The 20,838-nt window shown below is 42.0% G+C and overlaps 1 protein-coding gene across 12 annotated transcripts in view; it reads left to right on the top strand.

Annotated features, from left to right (window-relative positions):
* The window catches only part of Khdrbs3 (KH RNA binding domain containing, signal transduction associated 3), a 166,806-nt gene that overhangs the window by 95,019 nt on the left and 50,949 nt on the right, over positions 1 to 20,838 (top strand). For all 12 annotated transcript variants that reach the window (XR_009375436.1, XM_059246922.1, XM_059246923.1 and 9 more), the window contains exon 7: positions 19,185 to 19,267. Coding sequence is in view for 11 of the 12 variants with exons in the window: in XM_059246922.1 (XP_059102905.1) it covers positions 19,185 to 19,267 (83 nt within the window). In the remaining variant the exon portion in view is untranslated. The remainder of the gene's footprint in view (positions 1 to 19,184; positions 19,268 to 20,838) is intronic.

Genomic DNA, 20,838 nt, shown 5'->3' with positions numbered 1-20,838 from the left:
ATATATCACCACAGGAATTTATTTCACCATCCATTTGGAATGAGTTAGGCAAGTTAACATTTGCTAGTTTCATACCCACATGTTTAGAAAGTTATTGTCACCTTTCAATATCCTCATTTATCTTCCAGTCAATAAGGACTGCTTGAGAGCCTTCTGTGTGAGCCACAACCACATTCTCTGCCTCGGTGTGTGTGTGCTGACGAACCTAAAAATTAGTTGAATAAATTCAAACAGTTCTTGCCCAGTGGAAGAAAATAAAAACAAATGGATCCTTATTTTTGCTCCAAGTGCAGGGGGTGGGGGCGGGGATAGGTATCTTGGTTGCTTGTAGCTCTGAATTTTGTTCAATTTTTGATAATGAGAAAATAATTGAACCAATCAAATTAGTGAATTGACAGATAAATATTGTGCAGAATGAATTTACTCTGTTGGGTCTCAACTGCCATGGCAGTCCTGCAAAATATTTCCTGATTCATTTTCAGGAGCAAAGATTGGAGCGTTCTGAAGGAAAAAGAATCCATTATTGTGTCCCACACTCACACCTGGCTCTCTCCAAGGCTCTTAAAGCTGTGATTTGCACATGGGGCCAGTGCTACTTCGACTGTACCCACACCCTAGTGATGCATTCAGCTTACTTTCATTTGCCAGGAAGGCATCAACTCCAACTCTGTGTATGCAGGCTCTCTAGGCCACTTTAGGAGTAATAGCAGGATGCAGGAAACAGAACACTGTCATAGGTACACACCTTCCCCAAGCGACTCCTACTGTGAAGAGTTCAGACTACAAATGTGATCACTTAATTTCACATCTGTTAGTCATTGAAATACCTTTTCAGATTAATAGCCAAGCTGAAGGATTTTCCCCACTTAGCCTAGCTTTTTGTAATCCCTTGACACAGTTAATGTAAAAAGACTCAGCAGCTGTAGACTGTAACTCGGACATCACTGTTGGCTGGTGCAGGAAGGAGAAAAGGCCTCCTCCCCTCTCTTATCGTAGCTCACCATTAGCAACTTCTCAATTGTTCCCTCTTAATCTCATCCAGTTGCTCTCTTGACGCAACTGAAAATGTCCCTCTTCTAGTCACAGGAATACAGTTTGATAGTCTCTGGCATGTGTCTAGACGTTGACCATTGGTCTTAACTGTTGGAAATCCTGATGGCTAGTCAGTGTTTAGCATTCATCATTGTATGTGTAAGGTGTATTACCAAAAAAGGAAAAAAAAAAAAAACTGCCCCTAGCTGTGTTTCTTTTTTTTTTTTTTTAGATAGGATAGGCATACTACAAAATACTGAATTTCAAATCTGAGAGCCTTGAATAACACAAAAAGTAGTTGTTCATCTTAGAGCAAGTGAAGGACTTGTCTTCTAGGACAGCTGAACTGTTCCCTTGAACTGGAGTAGCCATAGACCAGATTCTAAACTCTGAGGGGAGGGGCTTCCCCCCTCTCTACTCACTTTCTCATTTCCAGCCCCTGGTGGTGTCATGACCGGCTGACACCGGACCATACCTTAGTCAGTGCCGACTAAATGGATGGGCGTGGGAGGATGCCTGTGTTGAAGAAGGCCAAGTTTTAGAATGTTGCCAATGGCAGCATTCTGCTGAGGCCTGCTGTGTCTCAGGAGTTTGCATTGAGCTGTGCAGTACAAGCATCTGTATTTACCTGCCTCAGAGATCACTAGCTTTCATGAAGAGAAACCGTGTCCTCGTTAGTTTTTCTTTAGCCATTGGCAGTTTCTGGCACACTGTTTAAGAATTTCCTGGCTAAACAGCCCTACTGAACAAGGTAACTTTCTTTTTTTGTTTGTTTGTTTGTTTTGTTTTGTTTTGTTTTGTTTTGTTTTTCGAGACAGGGTTTCTCTGTGTAGCTTTGCGCCTTTCCTGGAACTCACTTGGTAGCCCAGGCTGGCCTCGAACTCACAGAGATCCGCCTGGCTCTGCCTCCCGAGTGCTGGGATTAAAAGGAGTGCGCCACCACCGCCCAGCCCAAGGTAACTTTCTTTTATGGAGGTTACCACTGACTTAATTAAATGTGGGTTCCATTCCTTTCTATTCGGTTCTTACCTATTTTATGACACCCTAAGTTGGTAAATGAAAATGGGGAACTACTAGGAAGAATGGATGGTGATAAGGATGAAAACAAACCAATAACCTAAAATAAGTAAATAAAAACGGCCTTTTCACTGTTTAAGGACATCAGACCATTCCCATCTCTGAGAAGTGTCCTTCTGCAATTCAGAAATAAAGATTCTAAAGGTGTCCTTGAGGCTGGAGACTTAGCTTCTTTGCATAGCATGCATGCTGCCTTGGATTTGATTCCTGGCACTACAGTGAATAAGAATTTTAAAAGTCCTTAACAAATATTCAGTGACAAAAATTTTATTTCCATAACCCTTGTTTGATTATATTTAACCAGCCCTGTTTACTTTCTAAAAATCGATTTAATACTTACTGTTTGAAGTGATTATTTCTAGAGTAAATATGGGGGCAGAGTATCATACATACAGTTGCTTATTTAAACCAAGCCCAGAGGAAGCATCCTGGTGTGTGTGTATTTGTTTGTTTTAAATCCTGGCATGCTTGATGCTTCGTTGAGAAAGCCTGTCTGCATGCTTGAGACAGTCCATCTTCTTTGTAGTATCCTAAAATAGAAAAGCATTCTCATACAGGTTGAGGCATAAGAAAGACACAATTAATGGGCATGTTTTCATTGGTTTTGCTATCAAATGAACTCAGTTGAGGAATTTGGAAAGCTGAGGATGCGCAGGACTGTCCTGTTGAAAGTGGATGGATTTTTCCCTAGGTGAGTGGGGAATTGCATCCTCTGGTAATGCCTCCGAGTCCAGTGTTTTCATCAATAGTTACAATCACAAAGGATTCTTTGACTCAGTCAACCAGAAGAATGTTTGCTGGATGTATGTGTGACTGGGATTACCATTCCTGAGAGCCTAGGTGACACATGCAGGAGCCATGGGTAGAGCTGGCTAGCCATGGTCAACCCAAAGCCTCCCCTTGATTAGACTTTTCTTTAACAAATATTCCAGGAATGCAAAGTAGTTCACTATCTCTATTTTTTCTATATTTCTATATTTGTAAATGCAGAAAACAGATAATGGATGTGTTTCTAATCATTGAGGGCTTTGCATCAGGGCCTTGCTCTCTACTTTAGGGTTGCAAAATTAGCCATAATTACAGTAACCCCACATCTCTTTTTCTGGAGAACAAGAAGTTCCTTTCTCCCAATGACACCAACTTATTTCTTATACCCATACCCAAATAATTACGTAACTGAGATTTTAATTTATGTATCCTACAGTGTGGTGGTTCTCAGCCTGTAGGTTGTGACCCCTTTGGGGGTCGCATATCGGATATCCTGCATGTCAGATATATACATGATAATTCGTAACAGTAGCAAAATTACAGTTATGAAATAGCAACGAAATGCTTTTATGGTTGGGGTTCACCACAACATGAGGAACTGTATTAAAGGGGCACAGTGTTAGGGTAGTTGAGAACCACTGCATTCTTACTTAGAGTTTCTTCCAGAACAGTGGGCTCCCAAGTTCATGTTTCGATTGCTGTGTAACCTTGGCCACTTAGCATTTCACTCCCTCTGCTCTTTCTTGGCTTTGTTTTCCTTAGACTGTGAGTTTCTTTCTTCCCTTGATTTTTATCTCCATTTGCAGGAGTCTTTCACAGGGCCTGACAATTGTAGATGTCACCTAAGGGTATAGGAGGTGGCTAACTTGGCCATTACTATGTTGTCTAGTACCCAAGTTGTGGCCATGTATTCACACACTTAACCACTTCCTAATGAATTAAAATTGGGTATCCTAAGCTAGTTTTAGCAAACTTTAGATGGTTCACTCAGTGAGCTAAGAAGTATTGAATACTCGTGCCATTTAATGAGGAATCTGTTATTCTAAGATGCTAAGGGGCTTTTCACTGTCCTTTAGGATGCACATCTGTTTTGGTCTTATCTGTGTTATTTAGCCTTTCTGGGAATGAGGTGCTTCTCAGTCTGCAGATGCTGATGATGAACTGTAGCTGGCAGATCTGCAGCCAGTCTACATGTGTGTGGCTTGGCCCAGCTTGAGGATTCCATAATGGAGCGTTTTCCATTAAACCTAACTTCCTTTAACAAGTCAAGAGTAAGAAACTAATGTCATTAAGTAGAAGTTCTGATTTTGAAGAGAAAGTGACAGAATATAAAAAATAAATATTTTAATGATGGTAGAAGCAACTAAAGCTGAGTGGTCTGGGTGTTTGGAGCATTCAAATAGTTTTGAAAAAAATGGTTTAGTTTGTCTGTGTACATGTACAGTTGTGTGTGTCAGCAGGTCAGAGGATAGTTTACAGGAGGCAGTTCTCTCCTTCCACTGTGTGGATCCAAGCTTCGGTTGTCAAGCTTGGCAGTGAGCGCTTCGCTCACAGCCATCTGGCTGGCCCCAGAAATGGCTTTCAAAAGTCAAATTAATTGAAAATATGCACTTGCTCTCCTTCATGATGCATAAACTTAAGTTGTCTTTGAAAGGCTATCATATTATTCTTATTCTCTGACTTATTTAGTTATGATTGATTGAGCTCTGACACCTAGGTAGTATCTCCTGCTGTCGTAATAAAGTGTCATCACTCTGTGTGTAACACTGAGCTGAGACATGAATCTCCTGCCTCAGCTTGAGGGACATTCTGACTGTAGTCGCACAAGTTGGTAAGAATAATGGAGGTCTTTCCTTCAGCAGGTCTTGGGTGTTTTTATATTATCCAACTCTAGTGTACTTATTAAACAGAGTAGGAGACTGTCCTGAAATTGCCTTGTATGGGGTCGGCTTGCCTACTTGATAAATGCCAAGGGGAGGTTGTGCTCTATAGAGAGACAGCGAGGGCTCCTAACCCCTGTACCTTCCTTTCAGATCCCCAGGAGTTAGCACACAGGCATCTGAGTGCTCCGCGGGGATTTGAGTGAGCAGTGAGCATGCTGTTGTTAGTTTCACCTACACGATTGTGTGTGCAACTCAGAGAGCACTTCTGGCTGTGCCTCGTCTGGAAAGGGAGAACAGTACTCGCCAAGCCTCAGATCAGCACCCAGCCAAGGCCACAGTGACTCGCAAGAGCTAAGAGGGAATGAGCTAGGATTGGGGTCCAGTTCTCTGGTGCCTGAACTAAAGCTTTTGTTTCCATTATTCTCACTTACATAATGCTATAGGCTGGAAGAAATAAAAAAAAAAAATGAGCAAAAGACTACAAAAACCAGAGCTAGAGGCAAAATCGTCACGTGTACATTGAGGCGTAAATGGCCATGTACCTTTTGTCCCAGCAGCTGCCCTCTGGCCTGCTAGCTTGCTAGAGATGATACTGAGCTTGTGTAAAGTAAGACTTCTTCACTCGTTTGTTGTATTTAGATGAATGGGTTGGTGGTACCTGAAGTTACTTCATTTGTGAATGACCACAGAACCGTAGAGCAGTACGCCCTTGTCACTGATTCAGATTAGTGAATCACTGTGCTCTGAACTACTTTGAATAAGAGAAAAGGCAGCTGCCATTTACTTGGTGACGGTGAAGCCTGGCGTATTAGGCAAGCCTTGCCTCACCGCTTCAGGGGAGTATTTCCTCACAAGATGTCAGCTGTGGCTCAAACCTATTTGAAGAGTCGGGGATGCTTTTGAGTAGAAACAGAGGCCCAGACCCCAGGTTCTTTTAGCAGACATTCTACTTGCCCTGTTCTCTTACTGTATAGCCCATTAAGGCTGTTCTAGATGGAAGGCAATTTGAAGAAAAATGATATTCTCACCTGTCACTTGGGAGCACTTTGCCACTTCCTCCATTGTGCAAATTCTCCTCTTTTGAAATCCCACTGCAGGAACATCAGGGAGGCCATTAGGGAAAGCCAGGCATGTGTTCGAAGGTTACTGTCACTCCTTGGCATAGTTTCTGTGTGCAGAGTCAGAAAGGAAGAATGCTCTTATTCAGGCCTACCTGGCAGCTTTGGGTTTTTGTTGTTACTTTATTTTGTTGTTGATGTTTTTGTTTCGTTGTTTGTTTGTTTGTTTCTGAGACAGGGTCTTACTATGTAGACCAGGCTGGCCTCGAACTCAGAGATCTGCTCCTCTCTGCCTCCCGAGTGCTGGGATTGAAGTATGCCAACACACGTGGCTTTTCTGAAGTTTTGATCCTGACAGATTTTAGAATCTTGTGCAGAAGAGGGCTTTGCTGGCAGCTCATTTCCCCAGTACAGCCACTGCTGACGTAATATTGACGTAATGTTGATCCTTAAATACTACAATTATCTTGTTTGCCTTAGTGAATGTTTTAATTAAAACAGTGCAGATTTTGATAAGATTATTTATGAAAATACATTTTTAAAAACATTTAAAAAACATGATTTAAAAAGTCCAGGGACACCTTATTTAGATAAAAAGCACAAACGTTCTATAATTTCTTAAATTTACATTACTAGAAATAAGAGTGAAGAGCAACAATATACGATTTGCTTGAAATATCTGTCAGGAGCCTCACAAGGTAATCCTTTTCCTAAACTGCTTGAATGGGTGACTTATTTTAGGAGTGGAAAATTATATAAAATAATTCCACGTGTTAAATATATGAGTCTAGGCAAGATGGGTAGGGCAGACAGCTTTTCTTTCATCTCCTTCGTAGCTGCTTTCAATTGAGACCAATCCTTCTTTCTATCAGTGTCAGATTGGTGGTAGTGTGCCTGGTGTCCTCCGGCATGTACTACCCCATCCTTATCTGCTTACAGCCCTGCTTCCTTTGGGTGGTCAGTCTCTTGTGTAGATGTATTATTAATACTATGGCCCCTTTTTATCATCAGGGCTCAGTGTTTAGGAAAGACTCAGTGTTTGACTTCTTTTTCTTTTCCTTTTTTTTTTTTTTTTGTTTTTGGTTTTTTGTTTTTTGAGACAGGCTGGCCTCGAACTCACAAAGATCCGCCTGCCTCTGCCTCCCAAGTGCTGGGATTAAAGGCGTGTGCCACCACCGCCGCCTGGCTTGATTTCTTGATACAGAGACAAAACACAGTTGACTTTCTGGATAACAGTATTCATAACTAACTTGTGTGCAAAGAATAGAGAGAGAGGACCAAAGACAGGAGGTTTCTAGAGGAAGTATCATTACCCTCAGGTAGGGAACTAGTAGCATTGAGATGGGGTAGGCTGAGGTAGCCACAAGGGATTTCTCTGGAGACTTCCAAACACAGGGAAGGGCGTGCACCACAGACTAGTAGGAGTTTGGTGGCAGTGTGTCACTGTTGAGGTTTGTCACCATCTTTATCCTCATAGAAGTGTTTTTATGCTATGTAGTTTATTTTTAGATAAATAGAATGTCAGGTACACAACAGGATGTGGGTAAAAGATACTTCAGAGCTATTGCACTTGAATGTGAATATTTAAAAAAATAAAATTTAACTACATCCCCAAGCTGGTGATAGCTCATGGAGAGCTCAGGAGGAGACAGGGTGGTGAAGCAGGAAACCCAGCTAGCTGGATTAACTCCTTCTGCCTCAGTCCCTCATCTACAAATAGAAATAGTAGCATTTAACACCTGGGGACGTTATGAGGATTAGTTAGATCTTCATGTGGAAAAGACTCAGGGTTGTGTCTGCCACTTAAAATGCAACACCTAGGTACTTCTGTTGTTATTGACTCAGAAGTCCTGTTACATTTACCAGTGGAGCCTCCTCTTTCAGAGAGAACACCAGTACAAGTCATACCAACCAGTGACAAACAGGGAAAAGACGGTTTCAGGTTTTAGCTGGGATTCAGCATAGTAGGTGTGCCCTGCACTGCTGTGGGAGTACAAATCTGTGCATGTATTTTGGAAAGAGTTTTTACACTGGTTACAGCACTGTCCTGCTCCCCTCCTGGGACCTCATGGTAAGTCTGAGTGGGCAAAAACAATCTGAAGCCGAGTGGCGGCAGCACATGCCTTTAGTTCCATCACTTGGGAGGCAGAGTCAGGCAGATCCCTGTGAGTTCGAGGCCAGCCTGGTCTACAAAGCAAGTTCTAGGAAAGGCGCAAAACTACACAGAGAAACCCTGTCGGGGGGGGGGGGGCGCAATCTGAAGACTGCCCACCCAGGTGGAATAGCTAAACAACCTTCAGCCAGATCATACAGAACAGTATTTTAAAGCCATGGGGAGAAACAGTGTGAATGAGTCCCACAAACATCAGATTGAATGAAAGAAACATGGCCCCAAATAGTAGCTATTCTGACTCTATTTGCATAAAATTCAGAAGCAGCTAAAACTTTCAGGTTGTGTTGAAAATCTTGATGACGGTTTGGGGAACAGATAGCAATTGCAAAAAGACATGGAGGTTGTTCTAGGAACTGTAGGTGTTCCATTTCTTGATCTGGGTGCTCTTTCCTCCTGAGCCCCCACAGTGCCAGTCTCTAAGCTGAGTACTTAGGATTTTTGTTTTATGACTCACTTTGCTCTTGAATACAAAGTTCAAAGATTTCATCATCTTGTGAAAGAAGAGAATCTAACAGATAGACCTAATATTGTCGTCTGAAACAGATCAGCCCTATTGTCGTCCTTCAGTCTGTAGGACTGGGTAGTTATCTGAGGGGTTCTCAGTGATCAGTCTGTAGGACTGGGTAGTGATCTGAGAGGTTCTCAGTGATCAATCTGTAGGACTGGGTAGTGATCTGAGGGGTTCTCAGTGATCAGTCTGTAGGACTGGGTAGTGATCTGAGGGGTTCTCAGTGATCAGTCTGTAGGACTGGGTAGTGATCTGAGGGGTTCTCAGTGATCAGTCTGTAGGACTGGGTAGTTATCTGAGGGGTTCTCAGTGATCAATCTGTAGGACTGGGTAGTGATCTGAGGGGTTCTCAGTGATCAGTCTGTAGGACTGGGTAGTGATCTGAGGGGTTCTCAGTGATCAGTGTGTAGGACTGGGTAGTGATCTGAGGGGTTCTCAGTGATCAGTGTGTAGGACTGGGTAGTGATCTGAGGGGTTCTCAGTGATCAGTGTGTAGGACTGGGTAGTGATCTGAGGGGTTCTCAGTGATCAGTCTGTAAGACTGGGTAGTGATCTGAGGGGTTCTCAGTGATCAGTCTGTAGGACTGGGTAGTGATCTGAGGGGTTCTCAGTGATCAGTCTGTAGGACTGGGTAGTGATCTGAGGGGTTCTCAGTGATCAGTCTGTAGGACTGGGTAGTGATCTGAGGGGTTCTCAGTGATCAGTCTGTAGGACTGGGTAGTGATCTGAGGGGTTCTCAGTGATCAGTCTGTAGGACTGGGTAGAGTTATCAGAGAGGTTCTCAGTGATCAGTCTGTAGGACTAGGTAGTGATCTGAGAGGTTCTCAGTGATCAGTGTGTAGGACTGAAAGTGATCTGAGGGGTTCTCAGTGATCAGTCTGTGGGACTGGGTAGTGATCTGAGGGGTTCTCAGTGATCAGGGTGTGGGACTGGGTAGTGATCTGAGGGGTTCTCAGTGATCAGTCTGTAGGACTAGGTAGTGATCTGAGGGCTTCTCAGTGAGCTCTGAAAACTACCCAAGGGAAGTTCTAACAGAACTGTGAGCTGGGTGCTTTCAGCTCAGCCCCTGTGCTGGTGGGCCAGCAGCCCTTTCCCTGTCTATGTAGAGCTCACATCCCTGGGCATACCTCTTGGCCAGCCATTACTCAGATAGAAGTACACTCGGAAGAATGTGCCGATCCATGCACTCTGTCTCCGGCAGCCATGTATTCATTCCGAAAGTATTCCTTGGGTGCTCACTTAGTGGCAGGCACTGGGAAAAGGAATTAAGCTCTTGTTCTTGGGAGGTTGCGTGCACACTGGCAGACAGAGCCAGAAATAAGTACTAGGTATTAGCAAGAATCCGCTCCCTAGCCTTGTTGCTGTAAGTACAAAAGGTGAAACAAAAACAGCAAGCCAAGGAGGACAGTTAGATCCATAAAAAGTGAAAAAGCAAAAGAGAAAGAAAGATGTGGGGGAGAAGAGTTAGTTACTCGTTCACCAGCCTAGAGAAAAATGAAAGTCTGGACAGTAGGCTTGTACTGTGGCTGATTTTCTCTTGTAGTATCCTTTTCTCAGCCAGCACTTAATCCTTTAAGTCACAGATATAATTATCGGCGTGATTATTTCCTCAACTGTCTCAAAGGTGTTCCATGGTGAGTATCAGTCCAGATGCACAGGAGCGCAGCTGATCTCACGTCTAGTTGGTACCCTAAGATACCCGGCATCACATCCTCTGGAACCCTGTTTGAGAGAGGCAGCTATGGACTCGTGTCAAATCCTAAGGAGGGTAGCAGAGAGGCTGATGGGATCGTTAAAGAAATCAGAGCTTGGGAGGATCGAAGTTCCAACATGCCATGGTGAAGCAGCTGGTAGACTTTGAATTAGAGTCCAGAATGTAGTTCTCCCATGGGAGCCAAGACAGTTGCCTTCTTTGATGCAAGAGTCTCAACTTCATGGTGACAGAGGTGTTTGTTTCTGTTCACTAAGTTTTCCAACAGTTCTAGGCATATCATGAATGTTCACGATCAGTAGAGAAATGTTAGCATACCCAGCTTTGTGGTACATACACGTAACTGCAGTGGAGAGGCTGAGGCAGGAGGATCACAAGCATGAGGGCAGCCTGAGCTATGTAGTGAGACCCTGTTACCACCAGTGAGACCTTAGCATGATGCCCCATTAGTAACACTCCGTGAAATGGTTTCCCCTCTTTCCTGTTGTTGGACTATTTCTAGTTTAACTTGAAATTTTCCTACTTACAATTTTATCTTTCCCTGGCTTGTAAGATTTCTAGTTTAACTATCTCACTATTTCTCTGTTCTGTGTTTTAAGTACCTTAGAAAATCTAGCCAATGTACTTCTATTTCTGTTAGGTACAACATGAGTGGGAGACGTTCTATTAGTGACTGACATGCATATCTCTAAAGGCTGTATCGGGATCTGTACAGAGCCACAGTTAATCTTGGCGTTCAGTTCTTTAGTTACGTCATAGCATTTGCAGAGTAGAAATACAGACCTTGCATCTCAGGCAAGGTTTTCAGAGTTTATCTTCTTCTACAGAAGTCATACTTGGATAGCTTTGATTTTTCTCTGACTCAGTAGTTCTAGGGTTAAAAGGATAGGGCTTTAAATGAAACAGAACCAGTTTTTGGGGAAAGTACTGGGCCAAACACTTTCACCTACTTCTTTTTCTTGGTTAATCTTACACCACCATTGAAAGTAGTGGGAGCTGTGTTTTGATTCCCACTTTGCAGATTACCAAGTTGAGGTTCTGAGAGGTTAGTGAGATCCCCACGGGTATGAACCACACCCAGTGCCACAGGTGAATTCAGAATGTGGCTGTCACATTCCCAAAGCCTGGTCGGATCAACCTTGTGAGGCTCTTATAGCCACAAGGTGAGTGGCTCCCCATGACATCCCAGGGTTGCATATGTCATATTTGATGCAGATCATGTGGGAAGGCTTTTATTTAGGGTTAGTAGTATTGCAGCCTGTGTCTTCACTTACAAAACCACTCAGCTCATACGTCCATTGTCATTAAAGATACTGTTGAAGCTCCATTGCCAAGGATATTATTTCCCCAAGTCCCAGCTAAAAGGAATTTTTAAAAGTCTTTATTATTTGTTTTATAAACTCAACATAATCATTGTAAGCCTTAAATTTGCTGAAGCTTTTCACACTGTATTTGTATGGAAACTCCTCACATCGCAAAATGGCCAGTTGTCACCCTAGTTAAAATGAAGTATTCATAATATAATTATCTCCCTTTAAAAGGATGCCACACTGAAGCAGTATGTCTTTAATCACTCTTTTAAATTCTCTCAATTTAAAATGGTTTCCCCAGGTTTAAATCTTATGCTTGATTTTACTTGTGATGGAAATAAAACTAGTGGGCCAGCTTGTTTGCTCTGTCCTCGAAGATGGCTTTAACGCAATAATGTTCTGATTATCTGGACATGTGCCACCGTGGGAGTGGTACGGGAAGCATCTCCACCTGTGTCAGACAGAGCACATGTCCCTTGCTGCAGTCTCTTGTCACCTAGGGGTTCCTTGTCCCAGAGCTGTGGCTAAGCAGAACCCACAGGTGTATGCGTGATGAAAAAGCAAGCTCTGTGTGCATTTGCCCAGTTTTCAATACCGTCATTCTGGCTTTCAGAAATAGAATAGACTTCCAAAGGTGGTCATTTGCTCAAAGCAGAGAATAGGAATCTGAGTGCTCACCAAAAATGGTGTAAATGCAACATGAGATCAAGATTTTCAACATTTTAATAAATCCTGTGCTTGCTTTCTTCTGTAGTGTTGCCTTGATGAGCATTCATCTCAAGGCAACATTGATTATATTTCCTGTGAGTTGGTCGTGAATTTGTTCTTTTCTTCAATCACTCAACAGATGTTGCTACATTGCCTGCTCTATGTGGGGTGAGACCATGCCCTGGTTTGCTCCCTGCTCCCACTGTCTTCTCCATGTACTTAGTTATCACCTCCATGTCACTTCTTGCAGGGCTTCTTCCTTCTCTCTCATGATTTCCCTTTTAGTTCTCTGACCTCTGCACACACATATAAAGATAAACTTACATGCACACTCATATAATTTTAAATATACCTTTCACCTGTAAGAGAAAATATACAGTATTTGTCTCCTCCTGAATCTGACTTATTTTGCTTAACATAATGTCTAACTGGGAGAAGAAAAGGAACCGGCTATGTGATATAGGGGAGGGCAGTGGGCTACTAAAGAGAACAAAGTATAATGATACTTGTGCATGAAGATGGGGGTGGTGCAGAGAAAGGGAGGATCAGGGAGTGGAGAAGAGTAGAGACTGGTCCTAACTCATAGGGACCCTCTAGACTGGAAAGCTTGAAATGAGTCAAAGAAGTAATTATAGGTGCCAAATATATGTGAGTTAGCAATTATGATAGCTCAAAAATGATAGTTCTGTTTTCAGGCTAACATTTGTTATCCAAGAAGGTGCCAGAGGAGAGAACACATGTAGAGGCACCACCAGTGAGAAGCAGAACTACTTCCTGAGCCTACATAGGTGCCCACTTGGTCTGTGTCTGTATGAGCCAGGAAACGGAGAAGTCAGGAAGCACAAGCCTCCGTTTGCATTTTAGCTAGTACTTCTAGGAGAATGTTTAGATGAAGATGCACTAGAGAGCCAAATGCAGATTCCCTGCTTTGGCAATTGGAAGATTCCAATGGATCTGAAAGCTTTGGAAGGTTCTAATGAACTTAATCATGCCAGATAGACCTGGCCTGCACCATCAGAATGCAGAGGGAGGCTGTGAGAGAGAGATTGAGGACATACAAACAGATTCTCTGGCTGGACAGTACCACCCCAGAACTAATATAGAAGTGCAAGGATGTCCAGGGAAGGCCTGTGCATGCCTCTAGATAACATGAAGGGACTCCTAAGATACTTCCAGATTAATTCAATAGTTGGCTTAAAATACATTTCTGCCACCCAGTTAAGGCATTTCTGGTCATTTGAGAAATAGCTAGAACTGTGAAGAAGCTGAGAAAAAGCTCAGGACGAGGTGAGAGAAACAAACAAGATTGTCTTGTTTTTACCCAGTGTTGTGTCCAGCAGAACAGTGAGCATCATTGAGTCCTCATTGTGTGTGGCTGTGCCTGGTCTGAAGGAAGCTTTTAAGACAGCCTCAGTTCATAATAGAATTGAAGTACAAAGTGAGTCATCCACAGGGGCCAGTTACAGAGCTATGCACATTAGGGTCCATGCTGACATTATACAGACACAGTGGACTGTTTTTGTCTGGTTGAAATTTTGGAACAGAATTGAAGCCCCTCATTTGAACTTTAGTCTGGAAAGCCAAGTGGCAGCAAGGACAGAGACAGTGGAGACACACCTGTTGAACTGGTTTCTACACTGGAGGCCCAGAAGTGAGGCAGACAAGTGGAGGAATGTCATGTCATAAAAGAGATTCACCTTGAAGAGAAAATGTGGAAGTGTGAGAAATAACACAAAGATCTCCAGTGTAAAGAAATTTCTAATGTAGTGGCTGTGCTGGTGAGGTGTAGTGAACTCCTGTCTCAAGGCCTACAAGATTGAGTAGCTTAGATGTGTGACCCAACCAAAATCTCAACATCTTTTCTGTGCTGTCATATTCATCTATTCAATGGTATGTCAAATTATATAGGAATAAAGTAGTGCACTGTATAGCATTTTAGTTAAAATTTTGAATTTTAGTCATTTATAATCTTAAATATATGTCAGAACTCTTCACTTGAACTACACTTTTTTTACAGACATCTAACATGTTGCTAAAGAAGCTGTAACCTGTGTGTTTTCCAAGTTGTGAGTACCCCACAATGACTTCCTTGCACATTAGGCTTTACAGATCATCCTTTCTATTCTGCAGTACTGCCAGATAGGAATTTCTACAACACAAGGCAATCATGTCACTCAAAATCCAGATGCCCATTCCTTAATTGGTCCTTCAGGTTAACGTTCGTGGCATTTCATCATCATCCTGCTGCTTGTGTGTTTTACAGTGTTCATTCCAGCTCTCAGCCTCCCCAGATGCAAAAGTTCTGTTCCTCCCTTGCTTTACACCTTCAGTTCATTTTGACTAATTTTTAAGACCTTTCTTTGAAAAGGAAAGACTAGTTTTTCTCTGACTTCACACTAAACTTCCTTTGCTTGTCTCAATTGGTCTGGACTGTCTCACCTTGGTGCTTACCTTTGACATGATGAGTTATAAGGGTCTCTTTGGCTGTTCATTATCTCTGCCCCACTCCATTGTATGCCAGCCCACTCATTAGACATAGCAAGATCTCCCCATCCATGGTGTTTACTGCAGTGCTGGAGTCAGGTTAGATGATACATGAAAAGTTTAAACAGTGATTAGAAATGTTCCTGTTATTAGTTAGTGCCAGCTTTTAGCTTAGTAGTTGGTCAGAATTCATGTTACTGTTTGGCTACTGCTGTTAATGAAAATCATCTCAGAATTTGTTTTATGGCCACCTTGAATTGACCATTGAAAGATCATAGCAAAGTTAGTAATTTACCTTTAACTCTGAAGAACACTGTGGCTTGCTTTTTGTGTTACAATTTTATTCCTTTTTTTATTTTAATTTTTTTATTTTAATTTTGCAATACAATTCAGTTCTACATATCAGCCATGGATTCCTTTGTTCTCCCCCCTCCCGCCCCCCTCACCTTCCCCCCAGCCCACCCCCCATTCCCACCTCCTCCAGGGCAAAGCCTCCCCCGCGGACTGAGATCAACCTGGTAGACTCAGTTCAGGTAGTCCCAATTTTATTCCTTTTATATGACTCTGCCGCATTTTGTATTCATGTCTTCCTTTGTGACAAAACATTCAACTATATAGGCAATCATATATAATTTATATAAGACTTATTCCTGCAAGTTGGAAGTATCCATTTATGCTGATACTTGTTTTATCAGATCGAAAGCTTTTGAAACCTATTTAGATAACTATTTTTTTAAGTCAAATAAAGTAAGTCTGTAAATGCTTTTTAAAAGTGAATGCATAATGACCCAAGTCAAGATAGTTAGCAGTTTGATTTCCTTAAATAAAACTATACCTGCAAAATATGTCCAACTATTGTATCTATTTCTTTTTAATTTAAAAATACCAGGACTGGAGAGATGGTTCAGCAGTTAAGAACGATTACTACTTTTGGAATGGACTGGAATTCTGTTCCCTAAACTCACTTTAGGCTGCCTTTAATTGCCTGTGTACCTGTAACTCAGCTCCCAGGAATTCTTATGCCTTCTGGCCTCCATGGGCATGTGCATTCATTCTTACGTATACACACACCAACAAGCATGAACAAAAATAAAATATTTTAAGAGAATGAGGTAATCACTTTTGAACCTATTATGTGACTCTCCATTGCACATAGTAGCTTTTGACATTCTTCACCTTTTTGAGTTTTATTAAAACTCAAGGAAAAATGTGCTGATGTGGAATTGTGGGGCACCACTTGAGAATGATTGTGTCAGGGTCCTCATGAAGTTCTTCATATGCTGGACATGTATTTGTACTTTCTCATCCCTTCTGTGTAGTCTGAGGATTTGCATTAAACCTATAAAGAGATTCTGATACGTGAATGAGCTGCACTGAGTTAGAGATTGTGCATCCTGGACACTGATACTGACATTTCTTTGACCACATGGTACATTTGCCTGCTTCCAGGGGTTGTGCACATATTTGACATCGCTGAATTTCCTGATGTTCTAAGGTGTTATTTATGGACCATTTAAACATTTTAAAAATACCAGTAGATCCAAAGCCACTGTGTAATTAACCCAAAAACTTAGAGCCAACTATAGTACAAGATACAGTGCTTTTGTGGCCTAAATACCAGTGTGTAACATGTCTGATTCCATTTTACAGAAACATTGCTTTTCTTGTTTTTTGTTTTTTGTTTTTTCTTTCTTTCTTTGTTTGTTTTTGGTTTTTCAAGACAGGGTTTCTCTGTGTAGCTTTGCGCCTTTCCTGGAACTCACTCTGTAGTCCAGGCTGGCCTCAAACTCTGCCTGCCTCTGCCTCCCAAGTGCTGGGATTAAAGGCGTGCGCCACCCAGCCCGGCGAACATTGCTACTCTTGACTATTTTGAAGTTCATGGTCCTTTAGAAATAACAATGAGAGGCAGAGGCAGGAGGGTCTCTTGTGAGTCTGAGGCCAGCCTGGTCTACATAGAGCTCTGTCTCAAAATTAATTAATCAACATGGAGAACGTGTGTACCCCAAAGAATGCAAAGGGTGGCTTTTCTCTTGTAGTTACTATCTTTTCCTGGTTGAGTTATAAGAATTCTTTATCTATTCTGGAGAGTGAACCAAATCACATGTATTATTTGTAAGTATTTTCTCCCATGCAGTGGATTATCTTTTCATTTCTTTTAAATAGTGTCATTTGAAAATTAAAATCTTTGAATTTTTCCAAATTCCTCAGCTCTGTGCTTTTGCTAGCCTATCAAAGCAATCACTGATCCAAGGTCATGAAACTGTACAGTTATTCATGCTTACTTTCTGTTCTCAGAGTTCTTTACCTGTTCACATTACAGATATGATGCATGTTGTGTTGATGTTTGCGTATGTGAGGTTGTCATTCAATTTTATCTTCTTATGTGTGGGTCCATCTGCAGGTGTGCCAGCATTATTCATTGAAAAGTCCCTAGTGAGTTGTAATTAAAAAGTGAATTGCATTTAAATTTGAGTGGTAATGTCTGACTTTCTTTTTCTGTGTGCCTGTGAGTGGTGTATTGCTTTGGATACTGGAATTATTCATCAGATGTGTGGACGTCTTTATTTGAGCCACTGCCATGCAGGTGTTTTGCTCTTATTGGATGTATTGCTCCGTAGACATGCAATAGACTTATTTACATATAAAAATAAAAGTTGCCCTTTATGTATACCTAAATAGGAAGTTTTTCATGCACCTTCAAGTTACTGATGGTTCTCGCTTCTCTGAAGGGCTCCCTTTGTTGTTTCCTAAAAAGTGTATCTACTGCTAGAAAGTTTTCCGTTTTTATCTGCTAAGTAATAATTCCTCCTTTATTTTAGAAGGAGCGTTTCATTGGCTATAAAGTACTGTACCCAGTGCCGCTCACAATGTTAAATAGTCACTCACCATAGCCCACTCTTCTTGTCTAAGCTTCCTTTGTGTCTGGGATCTGGGTACTCACTGTCTTTAAGGCATTGTCCTTCCTGTTACAGTCAGGATGCTCCTGTGTCCTTTCTGGCACTTATGGTTATGGGTCTCTGAGGTTTTACTGTTTGGAAATGTTAAGCGTCTTGGGTATGTAAAGTTTTTCATCAAATTGGGAAAGTTTTGAACCAGTTGTTTCTCCGAATATTTTCCTCTTCATACATTTGGTGCTGTTCACAGGTCTCTGATGTTGTGTTCTTTTTATTTTTCCATCTTCTATTCTCAGCATGTCTATCTTCAAGTTCAATGGCTTCTTTCCAGTGTTTCTGCTGATGAGACCACTGAAGTTTCTGCTTTAATTACTGGTTTTCAAAACAAGCATTTACCTTGACTTCTCTGTATACTGATAGTCTCTATTTGGTGAGGTGATATACTGAGGCTTTACTTGATCGTAACAGTTTCTTTAAGTTCCTTGGCTATGTTCAAGGTGTTGGTTTAAATTCTTTGCCTAACAGATTCAATGTCTCAACTTCCTCAGAGACAATTTTTATTATCAGCTGTTTTTCTTATAGAGAGACCATATTTGTGTGGGTTTTTTCACATGTCTCAATTTCTTGTTTTAAACTAGACACAATATATTAATTAATCATCAACTCTAGGAGTCATATTCTTCCAGTATTTGTTATTTGTTTTTATTTTATATTTCGGACTATTCAAAACAAATTGTGTGGAGTCTGTGTGCATCAGGTGTGGCCACTTTAGTCTCCTCTGCATTAACTTCAATGCCTGGCTTCTGATGGGAGTGTGCTTATGTATAGTAGTACTCATACCCAGCATGCACATAGCCAGTTTACCCATGACTCGGCATTAGAAGCCCATTCTTTCCCCATGCTGCATCTCAGGGTCAGCCAACAGAAACATCTCTGGGCCTGTGGTCTTTTCTGAATCATGAGACGTGGCACTGAGGCGGACACCGCCCTATTCCCAGGAATATTTTTTTATGCTTATCAATTAACTCATTTGCCCAGTATTTCTCCGCATTCTCAAGCAGCTAAAATCTTAAACAAGTGACTGTAATTAGTCTCTTCAGCTAAGCCCTGGGGAGTGAGCCTGCTGTACTAAGGAGAGTGCAAAGTCAGAGCAGATGAAGACCGCTTACAGGGAACCATTACTAAAGGGTGTTCCAGTTGCCTCTCTGCACCCCAGGGGCTTTCAAGCTGTTGCTAAGTGACAATATCACATAGCTCTGTTCTTACCAAGATTTTGCCATGCTTTCTTTGTTTGTGTGTTTGTTTTTAAATAAATAATCTTTGGCTCCCTGCAGCTCTATGGTTCATTTTTGAATCTTGACCATGGCGATCTTAGCTATGGTTTCCAGCACGTGCTTGCTTTTTTGAGAGAGCGTTGGGAGCTTCTCGTTCTGGCCATTAGACTGAAACCACAAATGCACTTCTCCTCACACCGTGGTTAGACTCAGTTAGCATCAGCTGGTGTCATGCAGGGACCGGAAACAGTGTTCTTTCTTTCCAGCACATCTTCTCAATGTCCCTCCTTCTGGTGTATTTCAGGACTATGATGATGGGTACGGTACTGCATACGATGAACAGAGTTACGACTCCTATGACAACAGCTACAGCACCCCAGCCCAAAGGTAAGAGTCACCCCTCGCTGCCAGGCTATCCATGAGCTTGACACAGGACCCTTCCACAGGGAGGTGTGACTGTCAGCTAGTGGGGCTGAATTGACTTGCTGTCTGTCGTTTCGTCTAACTGGAGAAGTGGAATCTGCCCTTCCCAGTACCATGTATTGACGCCCCTGGAAACTGTCATGCTAAAGCACCTGGACTTGAGAACGACGTTTAATTTTATCTACTCTGATAATTTGACCCAAGTGTTTAATATCATCCTAAGGAAGGATGATATCCTCAAAGTGGGTAGCCATTCAATCCTAAGGCCACCAAATTCCATAGGAACTGTGAACATCCTGCCTTTCTGGAGGATAGTAATGCCAGAGCTTGGCTTGCTGTTCACAGAACATTGTGCCTTCTTAGCAGTGATGTGCCTGTCTCCCAGCAGCAGCTTCAGTTTTTGTAAATGTAACCACTTCATCCTGATGAGGATGTCCCCTCCCCCCCCCAAAAAAAAATTGTATACACCAAATACTGGTCCTGCAGTGACTGAAAGCCTAAACACAGGCTTTGTGTCTGTGGTGATGGAGTGTCCAGGCACATTTGTGGATGTGGTGCCACTCAAGCTGTGAGTGAATGCATGGGTTCTCTTACCTATAAACTCTGATGCTGGGCAGGTGAGAATAGTAAACAATTTTCATCTTTGCCCTTGACATACTACTTTGTATATAGCCTCGGACAGATGGCCTTCAGACCTAGGCTGACAGGTGATCTTTTTCAGTGGATGCTGTGTTCTTCATGTTTGTGTCATTAGTTCTTGAGACACAGGCACTCCTACATCTTGTTGAAAATGACAGCAAGAAGCTGCATGAGGCTTGTTCTACAGCTCCTGCTGTAGCTAGACTGATACTTCCTGAAGTATCCTACTGTAGAGAGCAAGGAGGGGGGTAACAGAAGAAGTCTTGTGTCCAAAATCACACCGTAATTTGAATGAGGAAAAGGGTCTATAGTCGTATCTTCTAACTCAAAGACTGCTCTTTACAACTAGACATTTCTCTACTTAAAAACATAAATACCCATAAATGTTTCCATTTTCAGTATGAAATGTCCTAGTGATGCATTGTCTACCTCATAACACTTTCTCAGTGTGTGGTTTCTGTCTGACCCTGTTCTTATCAGGTCTATCACCCAGGCCAAGTGAACATATCTTATAAGAAGCATATCCTGTAAGATAGACACTGTGCCTGTGGAAGAGGAGACTGTATAACAGAGATTGATCACACTCTGTCAGATGGTTTCCCTGTACTTTTTAGTGAGTACTGGCCCCACCCCCATCTGGAACTGGAATCTAGTGCTGTTGTATGTTTTTGCTTGAGCTGTGTGATGATCTGAGTATGTGAATGTTCTAGACAGTGTGTTAGTACTTATGTCCCTTAGTTTTCTCACTTCTAGCTAGCATACATTTTTCTTTATCTAAAAATTTTCTCATACATTTTAATCATATTCTTTCCAAACTCCTCCCAGATCCTCCCTACTGTCCTAGCCATCCAACTTTATGTTGTCTATCTGTCTATCTACCTATCTGTCTGTCTATC

The sequence above is a fragment of the Peromyscus eremicus genome, chromosome 20, assembly GCF_949786415.1.
Source record: "Peromyscus eremicus chromosome 20, PerEre_H2_v1, whole genome shotgun sequence".
In the NCBI taxonomy this organism is placed as follows: Eukaryota; Metazoa; Chordata; class Mammalia; order Rodentia; family Cricetidae; genus Peromyscus; species Peromyscus eremicus.
Note: the sequence above shows the minus strand (reverse complement) of the source record. Positions and strands in the feature narration are given on the sequence as shown.